The 19,432-nt window shown below is 45.0% G+C and overlaps 1 protein-coding gene across 1 annotated transcript; it reads left to right on the plus strand.

Moving 5' to 3' along the window:
• Positions 1 to 4,540: 4,540 nt before the first annotated feature.
• Positions 4,541 to 15,250, plus strand: LOC137562337 (uncharacterized). The gene is made up of 4 exons (XM_068273691.1): positions 4,541 to 4,562; positions 7,422 to 7,851; positions 12,243 to 12,442; positions 14,849 to 15,250. Exons 1-4 carry the CDS (start codon positions 4,560 to 4,562, stop codon positions 15,248 to 15,250), a joined length of 1,035 nt encoding a protein of 344 aa, XP_068129792.1. The 5' UTR covers positions 4,541 to 4,559.
• The last annotated feature ends 4,182 nt before the right edge of the window (positions 15,251 to 19,432 follow it).

The raw sequence follows: 19,432 nt of genomic DNA on the forward strand, positions 1-19,432 counted from the left end.
ACAGTATTTAATTGCAAAAGGCTATACAGTATTTAATTGCACGAGTGGAAATCAAAAAAACTCTGACCAGGAAGTTCCAGTAAAGTGGTGTTGAGGAGTATTCTGTATTTACTGCACTTAGAACAAAGGCTGCTGTTGTGTACAGTTTCTATAGGAGAGATCAACAGTTGACAACAACAGTCATCACTCATCTCTTTAGTTCTACAGGATCTCTTGACTTCACGGTGGATATTTGCTGTGTAAATATGCTTGGGATATCGCTTGCTTCATAAACAATAGCACATGTGTTGCAGGGCATTAGGTATAATATATTTTATCATTTACCTATATGATTTCACTGCATGTTAGTTTCCAAATAAAGCATTCTGCATAGAGATATTGCATTCAGTGGACTTTACACGAGAATTGGAGGCGCCTAAAAATGAAACCAATGCAATGGCCACAGTAGGTCTTATATAGAAAAACTTTTCGACTTTATTCAGCAGTCAGCACTTAGGACAACGCGTTTCGCTGCATAAACCGCTTCATCGGGTAACTAATTGTGCCCGGGTAACTAATTGTGCCGGGGAGGGGGGGAGTAGTGGAACGCTTTTGGTGTTGGGACTGCTGACTAAAGAGCTGAATAAAGTCGAAAAGTTTTTTTCTTTTATTATTAAATCCTCCTGTAAACATCCTTCGTATGGTGGGATCTGGCTGTTAATATCTGGTATAGAGCATTGCATTGGGCAAACAGTGTTTTTAATTTTTGGGCGCCTTTTGTGAAATTGAAAAAATAATCTCCAATAAATGATGTCATCTCTCCTTTTTCTAGAGCAACATGTATCACAGACGAGCAAAAAGGGTCAACAGCAATGAAACTGTTTCAACAGATGAAAATCAATATATTCTTGAATGTACCGAATCCTTTTATTTAAAGGTAGTGTTTCCTGTCTATAGTCACACTTTATGTTCTTGTATGGCTCTACTTGTAGTGTCACATATAGATAAAATATTGTTAGTTTAGATATTAGATATTAATATTAATAGATATTATTATTAGATGTTAGATATTAAATATAGAGTTGGGCCGAACCTCCGATTTTAGGTTCGCGAACCGGGTTCGCGAACTTCCGCGGAAGGTTCGGTTCGCGTTAAAGTTCGCGAACCGCAATAGACTTCAATGGGGATGCGAACTTTGAAAAAAAAAAAATTATGCTGGCCACAAAAGTGATGGAAAAGATGTTTCAAGGGGTCTAACACCTGGAGGGGGGCATGGCAGAGTGGGATACACGCCAAAAGTCCCCGGGAAAAATCTGGATTTGACGCAAAGCAGCGTTGTAAGGGCAGAAATCACATTGAATGCTAAATGACAGGCCTAAAGTGCTTTAAAACATCTTGCATGTGTATACATCAATCAGGTAGTGTAATTAAGGTACTGCTTCACACTGACACACCAAACTCACCGTGTAAAGCACCGCAAACAGCTGTTTGTGTAGTGACGGCAGTGGCGGGTTCACTGAACAGGAATACAGTGGCGGGTTCACTGAACAGGTATGCAGTGGTGGGTTCACAGAACAGGTATGCAGTGGTGGGTTCACAGTACAGGTATGCAGTGGCAGGTTCACTGAACAGGTATGCAGTGGCGGGTTCACAGAACAGGTATGCAGTGGCGGGTTCACAGTACAGGTATGCAGTGGTGGGTTCACAGAACATCACAGAACAGGTATGCAGTGGCAGGTTCACAGTACAGGTATGCAGTGGCGGGTTCACTGAATAGGTATGCAGTGGTGGGTTCACAGAACAGGTATGCAGTGGTGGGTTCACTGAACAGGTATGCAGTGGTGGGTTCACAGAACAGGTATGCAGTGGTGGGTTCACAGTACAGGTATGCAGTGGCAGGTTCACTGAACAGGTATGCAGTGGTGGGTTCACAGAACAGGTATGCAGTGGTGGGTTCACAGTACAGGTATGCAGTGGTGGGTTCACAGAACAGGTATGCAGTGGTGGGTTCACTGAACAGGTATGCAGTGGTGGGTTCACAGAACAGGTATGCAGTGGTGGGTTCACTGAACAGGTATGCAGTGGTGGGTTCACAGAACAGGTATGCAGTGGTGGGTTCACAGTACAGGTATGCAGTGGCAGGTTCACTGAACAGGTATGCAGTGGTGGGTTCACAGAACAGGTATGCAGTGGTGGGTTCACAGTACAGGTATGCAGTGGTGGGTTCACAGAACAGGTATGCAGTGGTGGGTTCACAGAACAGGTATGCAGTGGTGGGTTCACAGAACAGGTATGCAGTGGTGGGTTCACAGTACAGGTATGCAGTGGTGGGTTCACAGTACAGGTATGCAGTGGTGGGTTCACAGAACAGGTATGCAGTGGTGGGTTCACAGTACAGGTATGCAGTGGTGGGTTCACAGAACAGGTATGCAGTGGTGGGTTCACAGAACAGAACAGGTATGCAGCCAGGAACAAGCTAAGCCTAACTAATCTTTCCCTATGAGAGACAGTCTGCAGCAGCTCGCCCTACTCTCATAACGCAGGCAGTGCAGGCACACGAGTGACCGTAATGGCCGCCGCTGCCTGCCTTTTATAAAGGGGGGAGTGGCTCCAGGGGCTAGTGTAGCCTAATTGGCTACACTGGGCCTGCTGACTGTGATGTAGAGGGTCAAAGTTGACCCTCATGGTGCATTATGGGGCGAACCGAACTTCCGCAAAAGTTCGCCTGCGGAACGCGAACCACTGAAGTTCGCATGGAACCGTTCGCAGGCGAACCGTTCGGCCCAACTCTAATTAAATATTGTTAGTTTTGCTATCTCTAGAAAGGTTTTCTAATTAACCCTTTTTTCCTACAGGATTTAGCTAGAGCTAGAATTAGCGCATTCGCATGCTTTTATTGCGGATTGGTGGCAGCAACCTGGCCTCTATATGAGAGCACAGATTGTATCGATTGTATATACAATCGAAATTGGACTGTGTGTGGACTCACCAACCAATCTAAAAGGTTACTTTGCCTGCAGTTCTGACTGCCTTCAGGATTCCCTCAGGGTCTGAGGCTTTATGGTAAACTGCAGCAAAGGGAACAGGAATTGGTGGGTGACTGCGCATACGTCACATTGGTTAACACAGTACAATACTCTACTGCTACTACATATAGATAAGAGGTCAGAAAACCAAATGATACAAAATTGATGGCACTTAGGGCCCGATGCACGAAGTAGCGATGAAATTGCCATGCACAGGTACCACATGGCAATTTTACTGCTACTTTGTGCTTCAGGCCCAAGGTCAGCTATTTATTCAACTAAAAAAATGATCCAATAAAATATGCATATAGAAAAAGTATGTGATCCCTGCTCTCAGTATTCGGTGACACCCCCTTGTGCAGCAAAAACTGCAACATTTACGCTGTTGATAAGTCCTGCATATCGAGGAATTTTAGCCCATTCCTTTATACAGAAAAGCTGCAGGTCTTGGATGTAGCTGCAAATGCCAGTGTTGAGGGCGGGTGATTGCTTAACTCATGCAAATTGCAGTTTGTTCAATTCATTTGCAATGTGCTGCTGGACAAATATTCTGCAGCAATGTGAAGAAAAAGAAAGTCTTCTTCTCCTGAGTCAATTAAGGTGACTATACATCTAGCAATGATCGACCATTCGATTTGATCATTGTATTGAATCGAGAGAAAATTGAGTGTGTTCCAGTATGCCCAAACGATGAAAAGTGGCCGATATCATGTTTAATGGACCAGCTTAGTCGATCGAGCAGGATGAAAGATATTGGTCGATCGCACAGGAATCGGCTACTGTTCACATAACATTTGATCGATCAAATCCATTTTTGCATTCAGAGTATGGAGGTACATCGATCAGATTGATTAGTGAAAGGTGAATTACATAGGATATCACTGGTAGTGTGTGGACCACTAGTCTATCAACTGATCAACCACACTGAAGTTTATCATCCAACAAAGTTGATCACTTTGTCGATTGAATCAAAATCGCTAGATGTATGTCTGTTTTAGATGTTGGGAGATGTTGGTTAACACAAAAAAGTGAGGGCAGATGTTCGCTAAACGTATCAACAGCTTTAACCAGATGATAAGACTGATAAGATATAAACAATTGTATATATCGTCCTAATCCTAAGTAGCGCTTTCTTGGAGTCCCAGTCTTTTTTTGTGCCTGGTACACACCGTGCAATTTTCCATCAGATAAATGGTTAAATAGATAATTTTCGACAGGAATGATCTGATTCATAATTGTTTGGTGGTCTGGCCACTGTGCTGCTGGCTGTTCTGGTGACGCTGGTCTGGCCACTGTGCTGCTGGCTGCTCTGGTGATGCTTGTCTGGCCACTGTGCTGCTGGCTGCACTGTGCTGCTGGCTGCACTGTGCTGCTGGCCACTCTCGTGGCACTGGTCTTGCTGCTGGGCTGCTGGCAACGCTGGGCTGGCCGCTCTGGTGATGCTGGCCTGGCTGCTGTGCTGCTGGCTGCTCTGATGATGCTGATCTGGCCACTCTGGTGACACTGTTATGGCTGCTGTGCCCTGGACACTCTGGTGACGCTGGTCTGGCCTCTATGGTGATGCTCTGCTGCTCTAGCCATTCTGCTGACACTGTGCTATGCTGGTCACTCTGGTGATGCTGTGCTGGCTGCTCTGCTGAAGCTGGTCTGGCCACTATTTTGACGCTGATCTGGCTGCACTGGTGATGCTTGTCTGGCCGCTGTGTACCTGGTCGCTATGGTGATGTTGGTCTGGCTGCTCTGGTGACACTGGTCTGGCTGCTGTGCTGCTGGCCATTTTGGTGGCACTTGTCTGGCTGCTTTGCTGCTGGCCGCTCTGGTGTTGCTTGTCTGGCAGATGTGCTGCTGGCCACTATGGTAAAGTTGGTCTGACCACTGAGCTGCTGGCCACTATGGTGAAACTGGTTTGGCAGCTGAGCTGCTGGCTTCTCTGGTAACGCTGGTCTGGCTGCTCTGGTGACACTGGTCTGGCTGCTTTGCTGTTGGCTGCTCTGGTGATGCTGGTCTGGCCACTCTGGTGTTGCTCTGTTGCTCTAGCCACTCTGCTGACACTGTGCTGTTCTGACCGCTCTGGTGACGCTGTGCTATGCTGGACTCTCTGCTGACGCTGATCTGGCTGCACTGATGACACTAGTCTGCCCGCTGTGCTGCTGGCCGCTCTGGTGATGCTGGTATGGCCTCTGTGCTGCTGGCTGTTTTGGTGGTGCTGGTCTGGGCGCCGTGCTACTGGCCACTCTGGTATTGCTAATCTGGCCGCTGCGCTGTGCTTGTGGCTGCTCTGGTGTTGCTGGTCTGGCCACTGTGCTTTTGGCTGCTCTGGTGACGCTGGTCTGGCTGCTGTGCTGCTGGCCACTACGGTAAAGCTGGTCTGACCGCTGAGCTGCTGGCCACTATGGTGAAGCTGGTCTGGCCACTGAGCTGCTGGCTGCTCTGGTAACGCTAGTCTGGCTACTCTGGTGACAATGGTACAGCCACTGTGCTGCTGGTCATTTTGGTGTTGCTGGTCTGTCCGCTCTGCTGTAGCCTGCTCTAGTGATGCTTGTCTGGCCGCTGTGCTGCTGGACACTCTGGTGAAGCTGGTCTGGCTGCTGAGCTGTTGGCTGCCTGGTGACACTGGTCTGGCTGCTCTGGTGACACTGGTATGGCTGCTTTGCTCCTGGTCCTTTCGGTGGCACTGGTCTGGCCGCTGTGCTGCTGACTACTCTGGTGACGATGATCTGGTCGCTGTGCTGCTGCCCACTCTGGTAAAGCAGGTCTGGCTTTGTGTTGCTCCAGGGAAGCTGGTCTGGTGAAGCTGGTCTGGCCCCTGTGCTACTGGCCATTCTGGTGACGTTCTTATAGCCGCTGTGCTGCTGGTCACTCTAGTGGTGCTGTGTTGCTAGCTGCTCTCTTGAGATGTGCTTGCCATTGGTGCTATTCAAGAGCTTTAAATACAGCCAGCGGTGCCGGTCTTCTTTGCTCTATTCTTGCCATTGCTGATGCTGGTCTTCCTGCCTGGTGAAGCTGGTGCCTCCTTGCTATCCAGCTACCTTGGCGGCCACTGTGTCTAGCTGCGGTGGAAGCTGGGACTTCGGCGGCTGCACTATGCAGCTGTGGGTTTCGGTGATAACTTTACCGGCATTTGAACTGCCGGCAGTGGGGGGGGGGGGGGGGAGGGGAACTACACACGCTCTCCAGCCCCCTGCCATCAATTGAAATTCCACACCGGTATGCCCGCTCCCAGGCCACAGTCCGAAATGATTGGGCTGGGGGTGGTGCCTGCAATGTAATGGGTGAGGGAAGAAGGGTCTGGCCCCTGTGCTACTGGCCATTCTGGTGACGTTCTTATAGCCGCTGTGCTGCTGGTCACTCTAGTGGTGCTGTGTTGCTAGCTGCTCTCTTGAGATGTGCTTGCCATTGGTGCTATTCAAGAGCTTTAAATACAGCCAGCGGTGCCGGTCTTCTTTGCTCTATTCTTGCCATTGCTGATGCTGGTCTTCCTGCCTGGTGAAGCTGGTGCCTCCTTGCTATCCAGCTACCTTGGCGGCCACTGTGTCTAGCTGCGGTGGAAGCTGGGACTTCGGCGGCTGCACTATGCAGCTGTGGGTTTCGGTGATAACTTTACCGGCATTTGAACTGCCGGCAGAGGGGGGGGGGGGGGGAAGGGGAACTACACACGCTCTCCAGCCCCCTGCCATCAATTGAAATTCCACACCGGTATGCCCGCTCCCAGGCCACCGTCCGAAATGATTGGGCTGGGGGTGGTGCCTGCAATGTAATGGGTGAGGGAAGAAGGCTTCTGAGTGGCATACCTATTGTAAGGTTGCCGGTGAGCTGGACGCAGGGTGAGCGAAATGGTGGCTCACCCTGCTGCCGCTCTAATTCCTGGTGGCATTAAATACTATTCCCCCCCCCCCCCTCCCCAGAGGGAGATGTAATTCGGGTCTCGCGATTGCCGAAACCCTGAATCACTCTTGAGCGGCAATATGACCTGCTTCGTCTGAGTGCCACCGACAATGATGGTCGCACCGACGCTGCTGCATCTTCTTAATGTTCAGGACACCTCCGGTGGGCACTCAGGCAGCATTATATCTGGGACAATTTGCAATAGATCTGGGGCACAAACCTGCAATATATTTCATACATCTGGCACCATCCACGTTTTTGCCATTCCTCCTATTCCATCAGCCTCCTCTAAGGGCCACTGACTTATGTTTGCCCTCCAAGCCAAATGGTCTCAGTCCTCCACTAATAATAATATATTGTAAGCTCAACTGGGCTGGGTACATAAGGCAAATCTGTTCAAATCAATCCCATGCTTCTCCATGAAGTCTCTCCTTGAGGAGAATTTATGGATAATAAACTGATCATAGTTACTTGTTGACTGTTTTTACATAGACTATAAATTAATTAATAGGAATCCCTTTTGTTTTCAAGCCAAAGCAGAAACCAGCTATCAAAGAGGAGAATGAGAACAGTACATCTGAGGGTGTCACTTCCAGTTCACTAGGGGAACAACTGATCCCAAATGCAGAACCTAATGGAGACACTATACCAAAGGCATGGGCTATATCAACGTATGATAGCTTACAGCCAAAAACAAGACCTGACATATCAGCAGATAGGACACAATTAAATGGAGCCTCTTTCTTCATTGAATCTGGAATTGATACTGATGTACGAACAGCGACTAGTGCAGCACAGAAAACGTCTTGGGGTCATTACAACATGAATGGAGACAATAATGAAGAAGAGGAGATTGAAATGTTCTCTGATACTGAGCGTAAGATAATACGAGGCACCATTGCCATACCCTATACAGCAAAGAAGAAGGTTTTCATGGTTTACATTTGTGGAGGATACCAAGGTAATGTGTGCAATGCCCAATCAATAACTATCCTGGTCAACAAAATACCACTTGCTCTATTGCAGTTAAGATTGAAAGAGTACATTTAATGAAAAAACAGCATTGGAAATGGATAACATAAGATAAGCCACAATTTATGAAATTACAGCTTTTCTGTGACAGACTAAACATTTTGTAAAACTGAAAATGTTCAAATATCAGTTATTTTAAATTCAGCATGGGGATTGAAATACAATAACAAATGGCCATTTGTGAGGTGACTGGGGAGCACTTGGAAAGCTTAAAGAGAAACTCCGACCAAGAATTTACCTTTATCCCAATCAGTAGGTGATACCCCCTTTTACATGACAAATCTATTGCATTTCACAAACAGACCATCAGGGGGCGCTGTATGACTGATATTGTGGTGAAACCCCTCCCACAAGAAGCTCTGAGTACCGCAGTACTCTGGGCAAACTGCCACAATGTAACAATGTTCACAGACAGGAAATGGCTGTTTACAGCTGTCTGTAACAGCCAGAACAGCTAGAAACAGCTACATAACCTGCCCACAGTAAAAATTTCACCATGTAATACATGTCAGAATGTAAATCTGGGAGAGGAAAGATTTTACAATGAGCAAACACTGACTAAATCATTTATACATAATTATTGTAAAAATGAAGCACTTTTTTTATTACATTATTTTCACTGGAGTTCCTCTTTAAAGGGGAACTTCAGCCTAAACAAACATACTGTCATCAAGTTACATTAGTTATGTTAATAAGAATAGATAGGTAATATAATCTCTTACCCCCTCTGTTTTAAAAGAACAGGCAAATGTTTGTGATTCATGGAGGCTGCCATCTTTGTCATGGGGCAGCCATTTTTTTGGTTGAAAGGAGGTGACAGGGAGCATGAGACACAGTTCCAACTGTCCTGTGTCCTGATAACCCCTCCCAGCTGCACATGCTAGGCTTCAAATTTCAAATTCAAAATGTAAAAAAAAAATTGCACCAAAACAGCAGAACGAGAACAACAACATCAGAAATCCCATCATGCTTTGCACAGCATCAGAGGAAAAAAGCCCGGGCAGTTTTCTTCTGTGCAGCTAAAAATGAGGCTTGTATAAGAGAAACAAAGTTCTGACGCTGTGAAACTGTTAAAGAAACACAAAGCCTTTTCAGTGCTGCTGAGTCAATTTTTAGTCTGGAGGTTCACTTTAAGTCAGGTGGAAGTGTTCTATCTGAAATAGAATTTATAATGTAGTCATGAATTATAGCAAGAAAAATAGTTAATAACAGCACTACTCTTAATTGAAAAGGGAAATTCAATAATGTATGAAATTTAGTATATACCAAATTAATTACAACATCATAACGAAAAATCTAATTCATTAACCATAATCAATGCATGTATATAAGTACAGTAGTCTCACTGTGCTCTCTGGTTGCTTGAGATGTTAAAAATAGGCCTAGAAAATACAGTACTATACCCACTCTATATACATACACACCATAAACTCTGTATTCAATATTAAAATACAGTAATTGAAAGTATATTAACCTTGGGGGAGACGTGGAACCCAGTCTTTAAGCCAACATAGCCCACAAACAGCCTAAGAAGTTGGCCTTCACCACTGTGAGTACTGCCGATGATTTGTACTGGTTGATTGAGACAGCTGGTTAGTTGAGTACTGTATTCATAATTCCAGCAGGTAAATCAGTATATTGAAATCAAAGTGACCACGCCTAATTATTTAATTATGAATAATAACGTAAATCCACCTGGAATTCTGATTTGGGTCACAGTGGTGGAAGATACCCAAGATGCAAAGTTATTGAGTGTTTATGTAAACAAATATTTTGCAACAAACAATACGGTCAGTAAACAATAGGTTTGCTCGGATACCCTGATCACGGATTTGAGTGATCACAATCACAACTCTGCTCACTTCCGAATTGGTGGTGATCGTGATCACGAATAATAATGAAATGCCAATTCGAATGCGGTTTTGAGTCGAAATGCTGCATTTAATCTAGAATCATGAGTCTGAATTTGTGATTTCCTGCCGATTTTAGCAGTTAATAGCAAAGCCCCCTTACATGCTAGAAACGCCAAATTTGCACGGTATGATAAGTAGAACAATGGGACCAAGAGGAAAGATTTTTTTCAAAAAGAGCTAATAGTTCTTGAAAAATCGATTTTAAAGTTTCAAAAGTAAACATTTAAATGCGGTAAATGACAGATAATGTAGCAAACTTAACAGTAGTGTAAATTAACATTTGCCGATTAGACCTCGTGATCACAAAAATCTGCTCGTGATCACAAGGTCGTGATGAGCACCACTGGACAATGCCTGGGCAATACAAATCAGCAGAGGACTGTAGCTCTGGAAGTAAGGTGAAGCAAAAAATAGAGGGGAAGGAGACACCAGACTCCTTGGAAAAGTACTAATGAACAGGAAGACAGTTCCCCTGCAATAAATTCCACTAGTACCACAGTGAGCTGCTCTCATAGGGTCCTATGTGTAAGCACTGAGGAGTGTAAATACATTAGTGATTTTTGCTTCTATTGCTTTGGTACAAAGAATAATTGTACACTTAAAGCGGACATGAACTCAGAACTTCCTCTCTGCTCTAAAAGATAAGCAACAGCATGATAACCTTTACAGAAAAACATTTTCTTGTTACAGCTTACATAGCTCCTTCAGAGATGCTGCACTGTTGTTACTTTCTAGTTTGCTGAGAGCACAGAAAGGGTTAAACTCCTGTGTTTACATAATAGCTCTCAACTCAGTAGACTTGGCAGACAGCTGGGAGCTCAAATTACACTAGCTCATTACTTGCTGACAAGAGATAATTAGACAGGCTGTTCTCTATAAACACATGCAGGGTGGACACAGGGTGGATTTCTCTGTGTTTTCCTTCTCTCCTGTGCAAGAGTTCAGGTCTGCTTTAAAGGGATTTTGAAGCGGAAATGAAAATAAACAAACAGATACTTACCTAAGGAGAAGGAAGGCTCTGGGTTCTATAGACCTTCCCATTCTTCTCCTCGTCCCACTGTTTCTGCTCTGGCTCCCTAGTTAGCAGCCGCCTATCGATTGGTTGGAGACTGCTCTCTTTCTGCTGCTGCTGCGGTTGGGCTTCAGAAGTCTTCGGAGCATTTGGGCTCCTGAAGACGGGTCTCTCCAAACTGCTCATGTACGAGCATCTTCTCTTGCGTACTGTGCAGTACAGTAGTATGGAGCCACCCATCTTCGGGTGCACTCGGGCTCCCAGAGACTTCGGAAGCCTCCCGCAGCAGGAGAGTTAAACGTAGGAGCCTGCGGGGGAACGAGGGGATGAGGAGAGGAGAGGGATGGCTCTGCAGGACCCAGAGCCTTCCCTTTCCTTAGGTATATGTCTGTTTTGTTTTTTTCAATTAAAGCTTTAGACTCCCTTTATTGTAAATTTGCTCTGTCAACCCTATATTCCAGACTATTAAGGTGGCCATTTATAGTTCAATTTTTTCATACAGATTGTATTTTTGCTAAGATTATTCAGATTGTATTGCATGAAATACAATCTGAATAATGATGAGCCCAATTGATCCTGGACGATTGCATTATCGTTCATTTCCTTAAAGAAATGATTGTTCCGCTTGGCGGATTTTTTATATGATCATAACTGGAAGAGATATGATCGCAAATCAAAGATGTTTAATCTGTTTTAAGGGCAAAATCAACTGATATCTTAACAGGCAATCTATTTGCCCATAGCTGCAGTTATGTTTTTCTAGCACATTCGGCAGGTCAAAGTTTTACCAACTCACTCAACAGAATTAGGCTACGTTTCCACTGGTGCGGTGCAATTCTGTTGCGGAAAACATGTACACGAATTTGCATGCGGATGCAAATTCATACGCGTTTATTATGCGAATTTTAAAATCGGAAATGCACACATTTATGCATATTTTTGTAAGTATGCGAATTTAACCATGTCAGTGCTTGTGTGCTTTTACATTAGTTTTACGTGAAACCGTACGTGAATTTGCATGAAAAATTTGCATAGCGAAAAACACATGCGGTTTTCCTATTAATTACATCACATGCGAATAACACACTATGCTTGCGGTATGTGAATTCTGATGGCTCTGCTGTGCAGATTTTTTCTGCACAGCCCAGCGCCCAGACTTTTTTGCTAGTGGAAACAGGCCCATTGACTTGTATTAGTTATGCGAATCTGCATGCAGAAAATGCATGTGAATTCGCACTAGTGTAGTGGAAACGGGCCCTTACAGATATTTTGGCTGATATTTGACATTCCATGATTTGAATTTGGATTTAGCTGTTTGCCTGGGGTTCAGTGTTTCGGCTTAGCTGCATAAGTGGTTAATAGTATATTGAATATATCTATCTTTTATTCTTACAGATACCTATCCAGAGCGCAATGCTTTGTTCACAAAGTCTTTTCCAGAGCTTTACGTATACTTTAAGCAAAGAGACATTGAATTCCGCATGTTTGACCTCCGATGGGGCTTAAAGGATGGGATCAGCAATGATCATGTTATGACTTCTCTGCATATGAAGACTCTACAGAAATGCCAAACTGAGGGACATACAGCTTTTTTTGTAAGACTACTACTTCATTTCTTCCTGGGCCAAGTCTCCCAATAAAGCCATGCATCTCAAATATGAATACTGTATGCGCCCTTCAGTAGTGCCAGTCTCTCACTGTATAGTAACACTCCTCTGTGTGCTGGGAAAGGTAGCTATAACTACACCTGCCCCCTGTGATTCTCTGCATAGTTGCCAGCGGAGAAGTATGGGCAGAGGGAGGAAAGGTAAACGATTAAGTCTCTCTCTCTTATTGCTGCCTTAGTAAAGGAAATTAACAATCAGAGGCTGTGGCTGATACATCAAATGACCTGACTGATGATTGTATATCATTTTCTGAAACAATCCTAATCCTTGAATAGAACCTGAACTGACAATAAAAAGTCAAAAATATCCACACACAGGTCATACTTACCTCCTGTGTAGTCTACTCCTCAATCTCTTTCTCCTCTCCTGCATCCTGTTTGTCCACTGTGATCAATGGAATTCTCCGCCCTCCATTTTAAAAATAGCCATTACCCCATAACAGCTTCCTGGTCAGCAAACTGTGAAACTGTAATATCACCCACTTGAGCCACAGGGAAACATGAACATTACCTTGCACATTCAGTTGTAACTGATAGCTGCTGGTATTTTTCAATTCTGACAAAATATTGTCAGAACTGGAAGGGATCACTGTAAGAAGAAAATTGTGAGCTTCTGAGAGGAACTGACTGTGAAGTTATTATGTAATGTTCATTTGCAGCTACGTCATGTGTTTATTTTAAATAATTTTACTCACTTCAGGTTCCCTTTAAGGTGCACATTAACTATGGTATACCACTTTTAACAAACAATCGACCTTCCAGTCTGATAATTGGAAAAAAGGAAGTGATCAATCAGGCCCATAAATGGGATAAAATATAACCAATCAGATAATTTCAGATAGTATCGATCTAAAAAAATGGATCATCCAACTGATAAAACGATTGTTTGTGGTTAATTGGCACCATCAATACTATCTGATCTGATCATTGGAAAGTCAATTGTTTGCTATGTTGTATTGTTAATGGGAATCTTTAGTTTAAATCTTTCGTTACACCATTTTAATGTTAAAGGATACCCGAAGTGACATGTGACATGATTATGTACAGTGCCTAGCACACAAATAACTATGCTGTGTTCCTTTTTTTCATTCTCTGCCTGAAAGAGTTAAATATCAGGTATGTAAGTGGCTGACTCAGTCCTGACTTAGACAGGAAGTGACTACAGTGTGAACCTCACTGATAAGAAATTCCAACTATAAAACCCTTTCCTACCAGAAAATGGCTTATGGGAGCAAGAAAGAGATAAAAAGGGAAATGTCTTATCAGTGAGGGTCACACTATAGTCACTTCCTGTCTGAGTCAGGACTGAGTCAGCCACTTACCTACCTGATATTTAACTCTTTCAGGCAGAGAAAGAAAAAAAGGAACACAGCATAGTTATTTGTGTGCTAGGCACATGTCACATGTCAGTTCGGTATCCTTTAACCTCCCTGGCGGTATGATATGTGCGGCTGCGCGGCCGCGGGAGGTTTTTTTTCAACTTTTTTTTTTAGCATGTAGCTAGCCTAGCGCTAGCTACATGCTCCCCCCCTCCCTGCGGCGTCCCCCCGTACTCACCGATTGCTGCCGGTGCCGCTTGCCCATAAGGTAATCCCATTCTGAACGGGATTTCCTTGAGGGCTTCCCCCGTCGCCATGGCGACGAACGGAGTGACGTCATAGACGTCGCCGACGTCGTGACGTCACAGGGAATCCCGATCAACTCCATAGCGCAGCCTGGCGGCGATTGGCCAGGCTGCGCAAGGGGGTATGCGGGGGGCCCTGTATCGCGGCGGGTAGCGGCGCATCGGCGGCGGGCGGCAGCAATCAGACCAAACACGCAGCTAGCAAAGTGCTGGCTGAGCGGCACCCTCCGGCGGCTTACCCCGTGTCACACACGGGGTTACCGCCAAGGAGGTTAAAGATATTTTCAGTTTTAATATAATAAACTCCCCCTTTCACAATTTTATTTTTTTTCATGTGAAAGCCTAAAATGTATCTTATTTTTATGTGGACTGACAAAAGGACAACTGAAATGAGAGGTATATGGAGGCTTCCATATTTATTTCCTTTTGAACAATACCAGATTCCTGGCAGTTCTGCTGATCCTCTGCCTCTAATACTTTCAGCTGTAGACCCTGAACAAGCATGCAGCAGATCAGGTGTTTCATTACTGTCAGATCTGACAGGATTAGCTGCATGCTTGTTTCTGGTGTTGTTCCAACACTACTGCAGCCAAATATATCAGCAGGGCTGCCATGAAACTGGTATTATTTTAAAAGGAAATAAATATGGCAGCCTCCATATCCTTCTCACTTCATCTGTCCTTTAAACGTGTAACGTTTATCCTTTTATAGTGTTTTCTAGGTCAGAAGTATGACCAATTGAATGTACCAGCTACATTACCCAAAGAGTCATTTGAAAAGATCAGCGCTGTACTGGAAGCAATGAAGATGACAGCAGCCAAGCAAAAGCTCAATGGAATCAATGGAATTGGACCTAATGGAACAGAAGACATTTTGCCCTCTGGGAAAGATGACATTATAGATGAGAATTCATCAAATCAGATTAGTCCTACTAATGAGACGCCAACAGCTGACACTACCGCACCTAAAGGCCAGGATGACAAGGACATGTTTGATGCACCTCAGAAAAAGACATCCCAGAAATATGAAAAAGATTTTAGTCTTCTGACTCAGTGGTATAAGCTGGATGAGAACACCAGGCCCCATGTGTACAGGCTGCAGGCCATTAGGTAAACATGTGAAACTCCTGTGTAAATGAACCCCTCTATTATCGCACAAGGCTGGCACAAGGTTTCACTCTGTAATTGAGAGCACTTCTTGTAATTTGTTGTACAATAAACAGTAATAGGAGAATTATTATTATTATTATTTAGTATTTATATAGCGCCAACATCTTCTGCAGTGCTGTACAGAGTATATAGTCTCTGTCCCTCAGAGGGACTCACAATGTAAACTCTACCATAGTCATATGTCTATGTATGTTTTATGTAGTGTATGTACCATAGTTTAGGGCCAATTTAGGGGGAAGCCAATTAACTTATCAGAATCAGAATCAAGTTTAATGGCCAAGTACAGGGGTTTGTACCTGGAATTATTTTTAGCACATACAAGCTCAAGTAGTACACAAGACAAGATATACAGTAATGTAGGCTAACAGATAGGCAATAGTAGTACCGAAAGACAATAGAGTACTTAGTAGGTCAAGACCACGTAAGGAGGTGTAACGTCGGCGAGTGACTACCCTGGTGTGAGCGCTGGAGCAAGGGAGTGTGGTTGGGAGGGACGGTTGAGGAGATCAATGGCTTGGGGGAAGAAAGTGTTCCTGTGTCTTGTTGTCCTGGTGGGTAAGGACCTATAGCGGCGACCTAAGGGGAGAAGATTGAAGTAGCAGTTGCCAGGGTGAGTGGGGTCTCTTGCTATCCTAGCGGCCCTTGAGCGCAGTCTAGAGCAGTAGAGGAGGTTGAGTGGTGGGAGGGGAGTACCGATGATCCTTTCCGCAGACTTAATAATCCTTTGTAATCTGTACCTGACGTTCGCAGAGGGCCCTGCATACCATACGATGATGGAAGAGCAAAGTATTGACTCAATGGCAGCAGAGTAGAAGCAGCTCATAAGATCTTGCGACATTCCAAACTTTTTCAGCTGACGTAGGAAAACAGTCTTTGTTGGGCCTTCTTCTGGATAATTGTGGCATTTTCCTCCCACCTTAGGTCACTGGATATGGTGGTGCCTAGGAAACGTGCGTGCGGGACCCTGGCAACCTCCATGCCTTCGATGAGGACTGGAGGGAGTGCGGGGTGGCCTTTTCTGAAGTCGATGATCAGTTCTGCGGTTTTAGCTGTGTTCAGAACCAGCTTGTTTGCCTTGCACCAGTTGCAGATATTCTCAATCTGTTGGCGATAGGCTCGTTCGTCACTCCCGTCTATAAGGCCAAGGATGGTGGTGTCGTCCGCAAACTTGATGACCTGGACCGAGTTGTTTGTTGAGGTGCAGAAGTTCGTGTACAGCGAGAATAGCATAGGGGACAGGACACAACCCTGGGGGGCACCCGTATTGGTGACTCGTATCTGCGAGGAGAAGGTACCAAGTTTGACGGCCTGAGTCCTGTTTTTTTAGAAAGTCCTTCAGCCAGCCACAGAGGCTGGGATGCACATTGAGGAGGGCTAGCCTGTCACAGAGGATGTCGGGGCTAATGGTATTGAAGGCAGAGCTGAAGTCCAAGAGGAGGATCCTGACATAGGTGTTTGGTCTGTCTCAGAATGTGCTCCAGGCTGATGTTGATGGCATCCTCCACAGACCTGTTGGCCCTGTAGGCAAACTGGAATGGGTCCATCAAATCCCTTGTGGTCTTTTTCAGGTGGGAAAGAACCAGCCTCTCGAAGACCTTCATGATATTTGATGTTAGTGTGACAGGTCTGAAGTTGTTTAGGTCAGTGGCACCTGGTTTCTTTGGGATAGGGATGATCGTGGAGATCTTTAGGCAGGAGGGAACCCTGTGTTCTTTTAGAGATTGTGAGAACAGGGAGGAAAGGACTGGGGCCAGTTGGTCCGCACAGGTTTTTAGGCAGAGGTTGGACACGCCGTCCGGGCCCGATGCTTTCCTGGGGTTGAGTAACTTGAGTTGTCTCAGTACCTCGGTCTCTGCCACACTCAGCGTGGCAGGGGGGCCTGGGCTAGTGTGAACAGGGGAGGTCTCGTCAGGTGGCACCTGGTCTTGGGGTACATTTGCTTGGTTGTCTTCGAACCTACAGTAGAATCTGTTCAGGTCTTCCGCTAGCTTAGCGCTGGGAGTCATGTGTTGAGGGGGACTCTTGAAGTTTGTGGCCACCTTGAGACCTTTCCAGACTTCGCGTGAATTGTTTGAGCTGAGGCTCAGCTGCAGTCTATCAGAGAACTTTCTTTTTTCTGCTCTCAGTTCCTTGTTGAGGGTATTTTTGGCCTTCCTGAACTCCGCTAGATTGCCGCTCTTGTGGGCTGCCTCCTTGGCTCTACGTAGCAGGCGTAGCTTGTTGTTGAACCAGGGTTTATTGTTGGGAAACACCCTGTAGGACTTTGACGGAATGCACATATTCTCACAGAAATTGATGTAGGACGTGATGTTGTCTGCCCATTCATCAAGGTCGCCATTCGGTGGTGCAAGGGCTGGCCAGTCGGTGCAGTCAAAGCAGGCCTGTAGTGTTAGCTTTGCATCTGTATGTTTGTGGTAAGTGGGAGGAAACCGTGGTGCCCGAGGGAAAGGGAGTAATCGCGCTGCGGAGGGGGGCTTTGAGGAGCCCCCCCGCTCGGCCACATGGAGCGGCGGCGATCAGACCCCCTCAGCAGGTCATCCCCCTAGTGGGGATAAAAGGGGGGAAGTCTGATCGCCCTGCCTTTCACACGATCTGTGCTGCGGGCTGGAGAGCCCACGCAGCACAGATCACAGAGAACAGCCCAGGTCGTTAAGTGGTTAAAGCAGACCCGAACATTTGCACGGCACAAAATGAAAAGCCTTAATTCCACATACAGTTGCTGAAGAATTCACTTCTCTGTGTTCTGTGTTTCAAATATTAGTTCACAGTGTCTAATTAACACATATGAGCAACTGTGAATAGACTGCAGGAGAGCTATGCCGATGCAGCTCTCCTGGCATACAATACATACTACCGTTTAACCCTTTCAGTGCTCCCTGCAAAAGTGAAGCCTAGTAAAAGTTCAGCTTTTTTCCCCCACAGATTTCCATAAATTGTAATGAAGATATTCCTTTTTCTTAAAGGTTATCATGCTGTGACTAATCTTTTAGAGCAGAGAGGAGTTTAGTTCCACTTTAAATGGCCTCCACACTGGTATGGACCAGTGCTAAATTCAAAGATGCCTTTTGATGGGTGTGCTTTTTCTCACACCCCACTACATAACTGAATCTCCCACTGGGGTATCCTCCTTGTCCATTGAGCTAACCAATGAGAATCTATCTACTTTTCCTTGAAAAATCAAGCCTGATTTGACTCATTGAAATGTTATTGTGATGTGTTTTTTTCATTGACCAAGAGAGAAGCACAGCACAACTCGCTTTACACTCCCGCCTGAATTCAGAAACATATCTCTGGAACTGCTGATTTTTTTTGCATGCAGTTTCGACATGTAGTTTACAGAGTAACTTTTGAAGTTTTTTCGAAGCATATACTCAGTTTCTCTTGTCTAAGTTTGAGAAATATTTGTTTTGAAGCTCTATTTCAGCTTCATATTTTCAATGCATATGCTAGTAAATCTGCATTAATTAAGCTGTAAGTGAGCAGCAACCACTCTTTCCTTGTCAGCACACCACCTTCCTATACTATTGAAAAGTTAATTCTTTGTAGCCAGCACTACAGCTCACCACCAGCTTCTCATAATGATGATAATGTCCTAAGCTGGCATGCTGACCACAAAGAGTTTATCTCTAAGCAGGCTCCGCCTTTGACATGGGAGACCATGGTTGGAATCCTAGCTAGTTCAAGGTAAGACTCTCTAACACTGCAGCGTAGCCTCTTGAACGCACCCTTAGTGGCTGCAGCTCTTGAGCACTTTGAGTCCAACAGGAGAAAAGCACTATACAAATGTTAGGAATGTTAGGATTATATGGATAATGTTACAGAGAATGCAGAAAATCAATTGAAGTTAATGGTGTGGGGGTCACATCATAGTGTCACAATCCAGCATGGTAGAAGAATGGTCTGCCTGCTGTATTTTGGTGTCTTTTCAATGTTATATTTCCTGAAGGGGTCGGTAATGTGCTGCATTCGCCGCATGCATGATTTTCATTTAGCTTCTGTTACAAAACTGATAACGCAAATATGTATTATTTCCTCTGATTTACAGCACTTATTATGGAGACATATTTAGCCGGGATCCTGCTCGCCGACAGCAGGCTAAAAGTAAATGGTTAGGCACAATGCAAAG

Source organism: Hyperolius riggenbachi, chromosome 1 (genome assembly GCF_040937935.1).
Source record: "Hyperolius riggenbachi isolate aHypRig1 chromosome 1, aHypRig1.pri, whole genome shotgun sequence".
Taxonomy (NCBI): Eukaryota; Metazoa; Chordata; class Amphibia; order Anura; family Hyperoliidae; genus Hyperolius; species Hyperolius riggenbachi.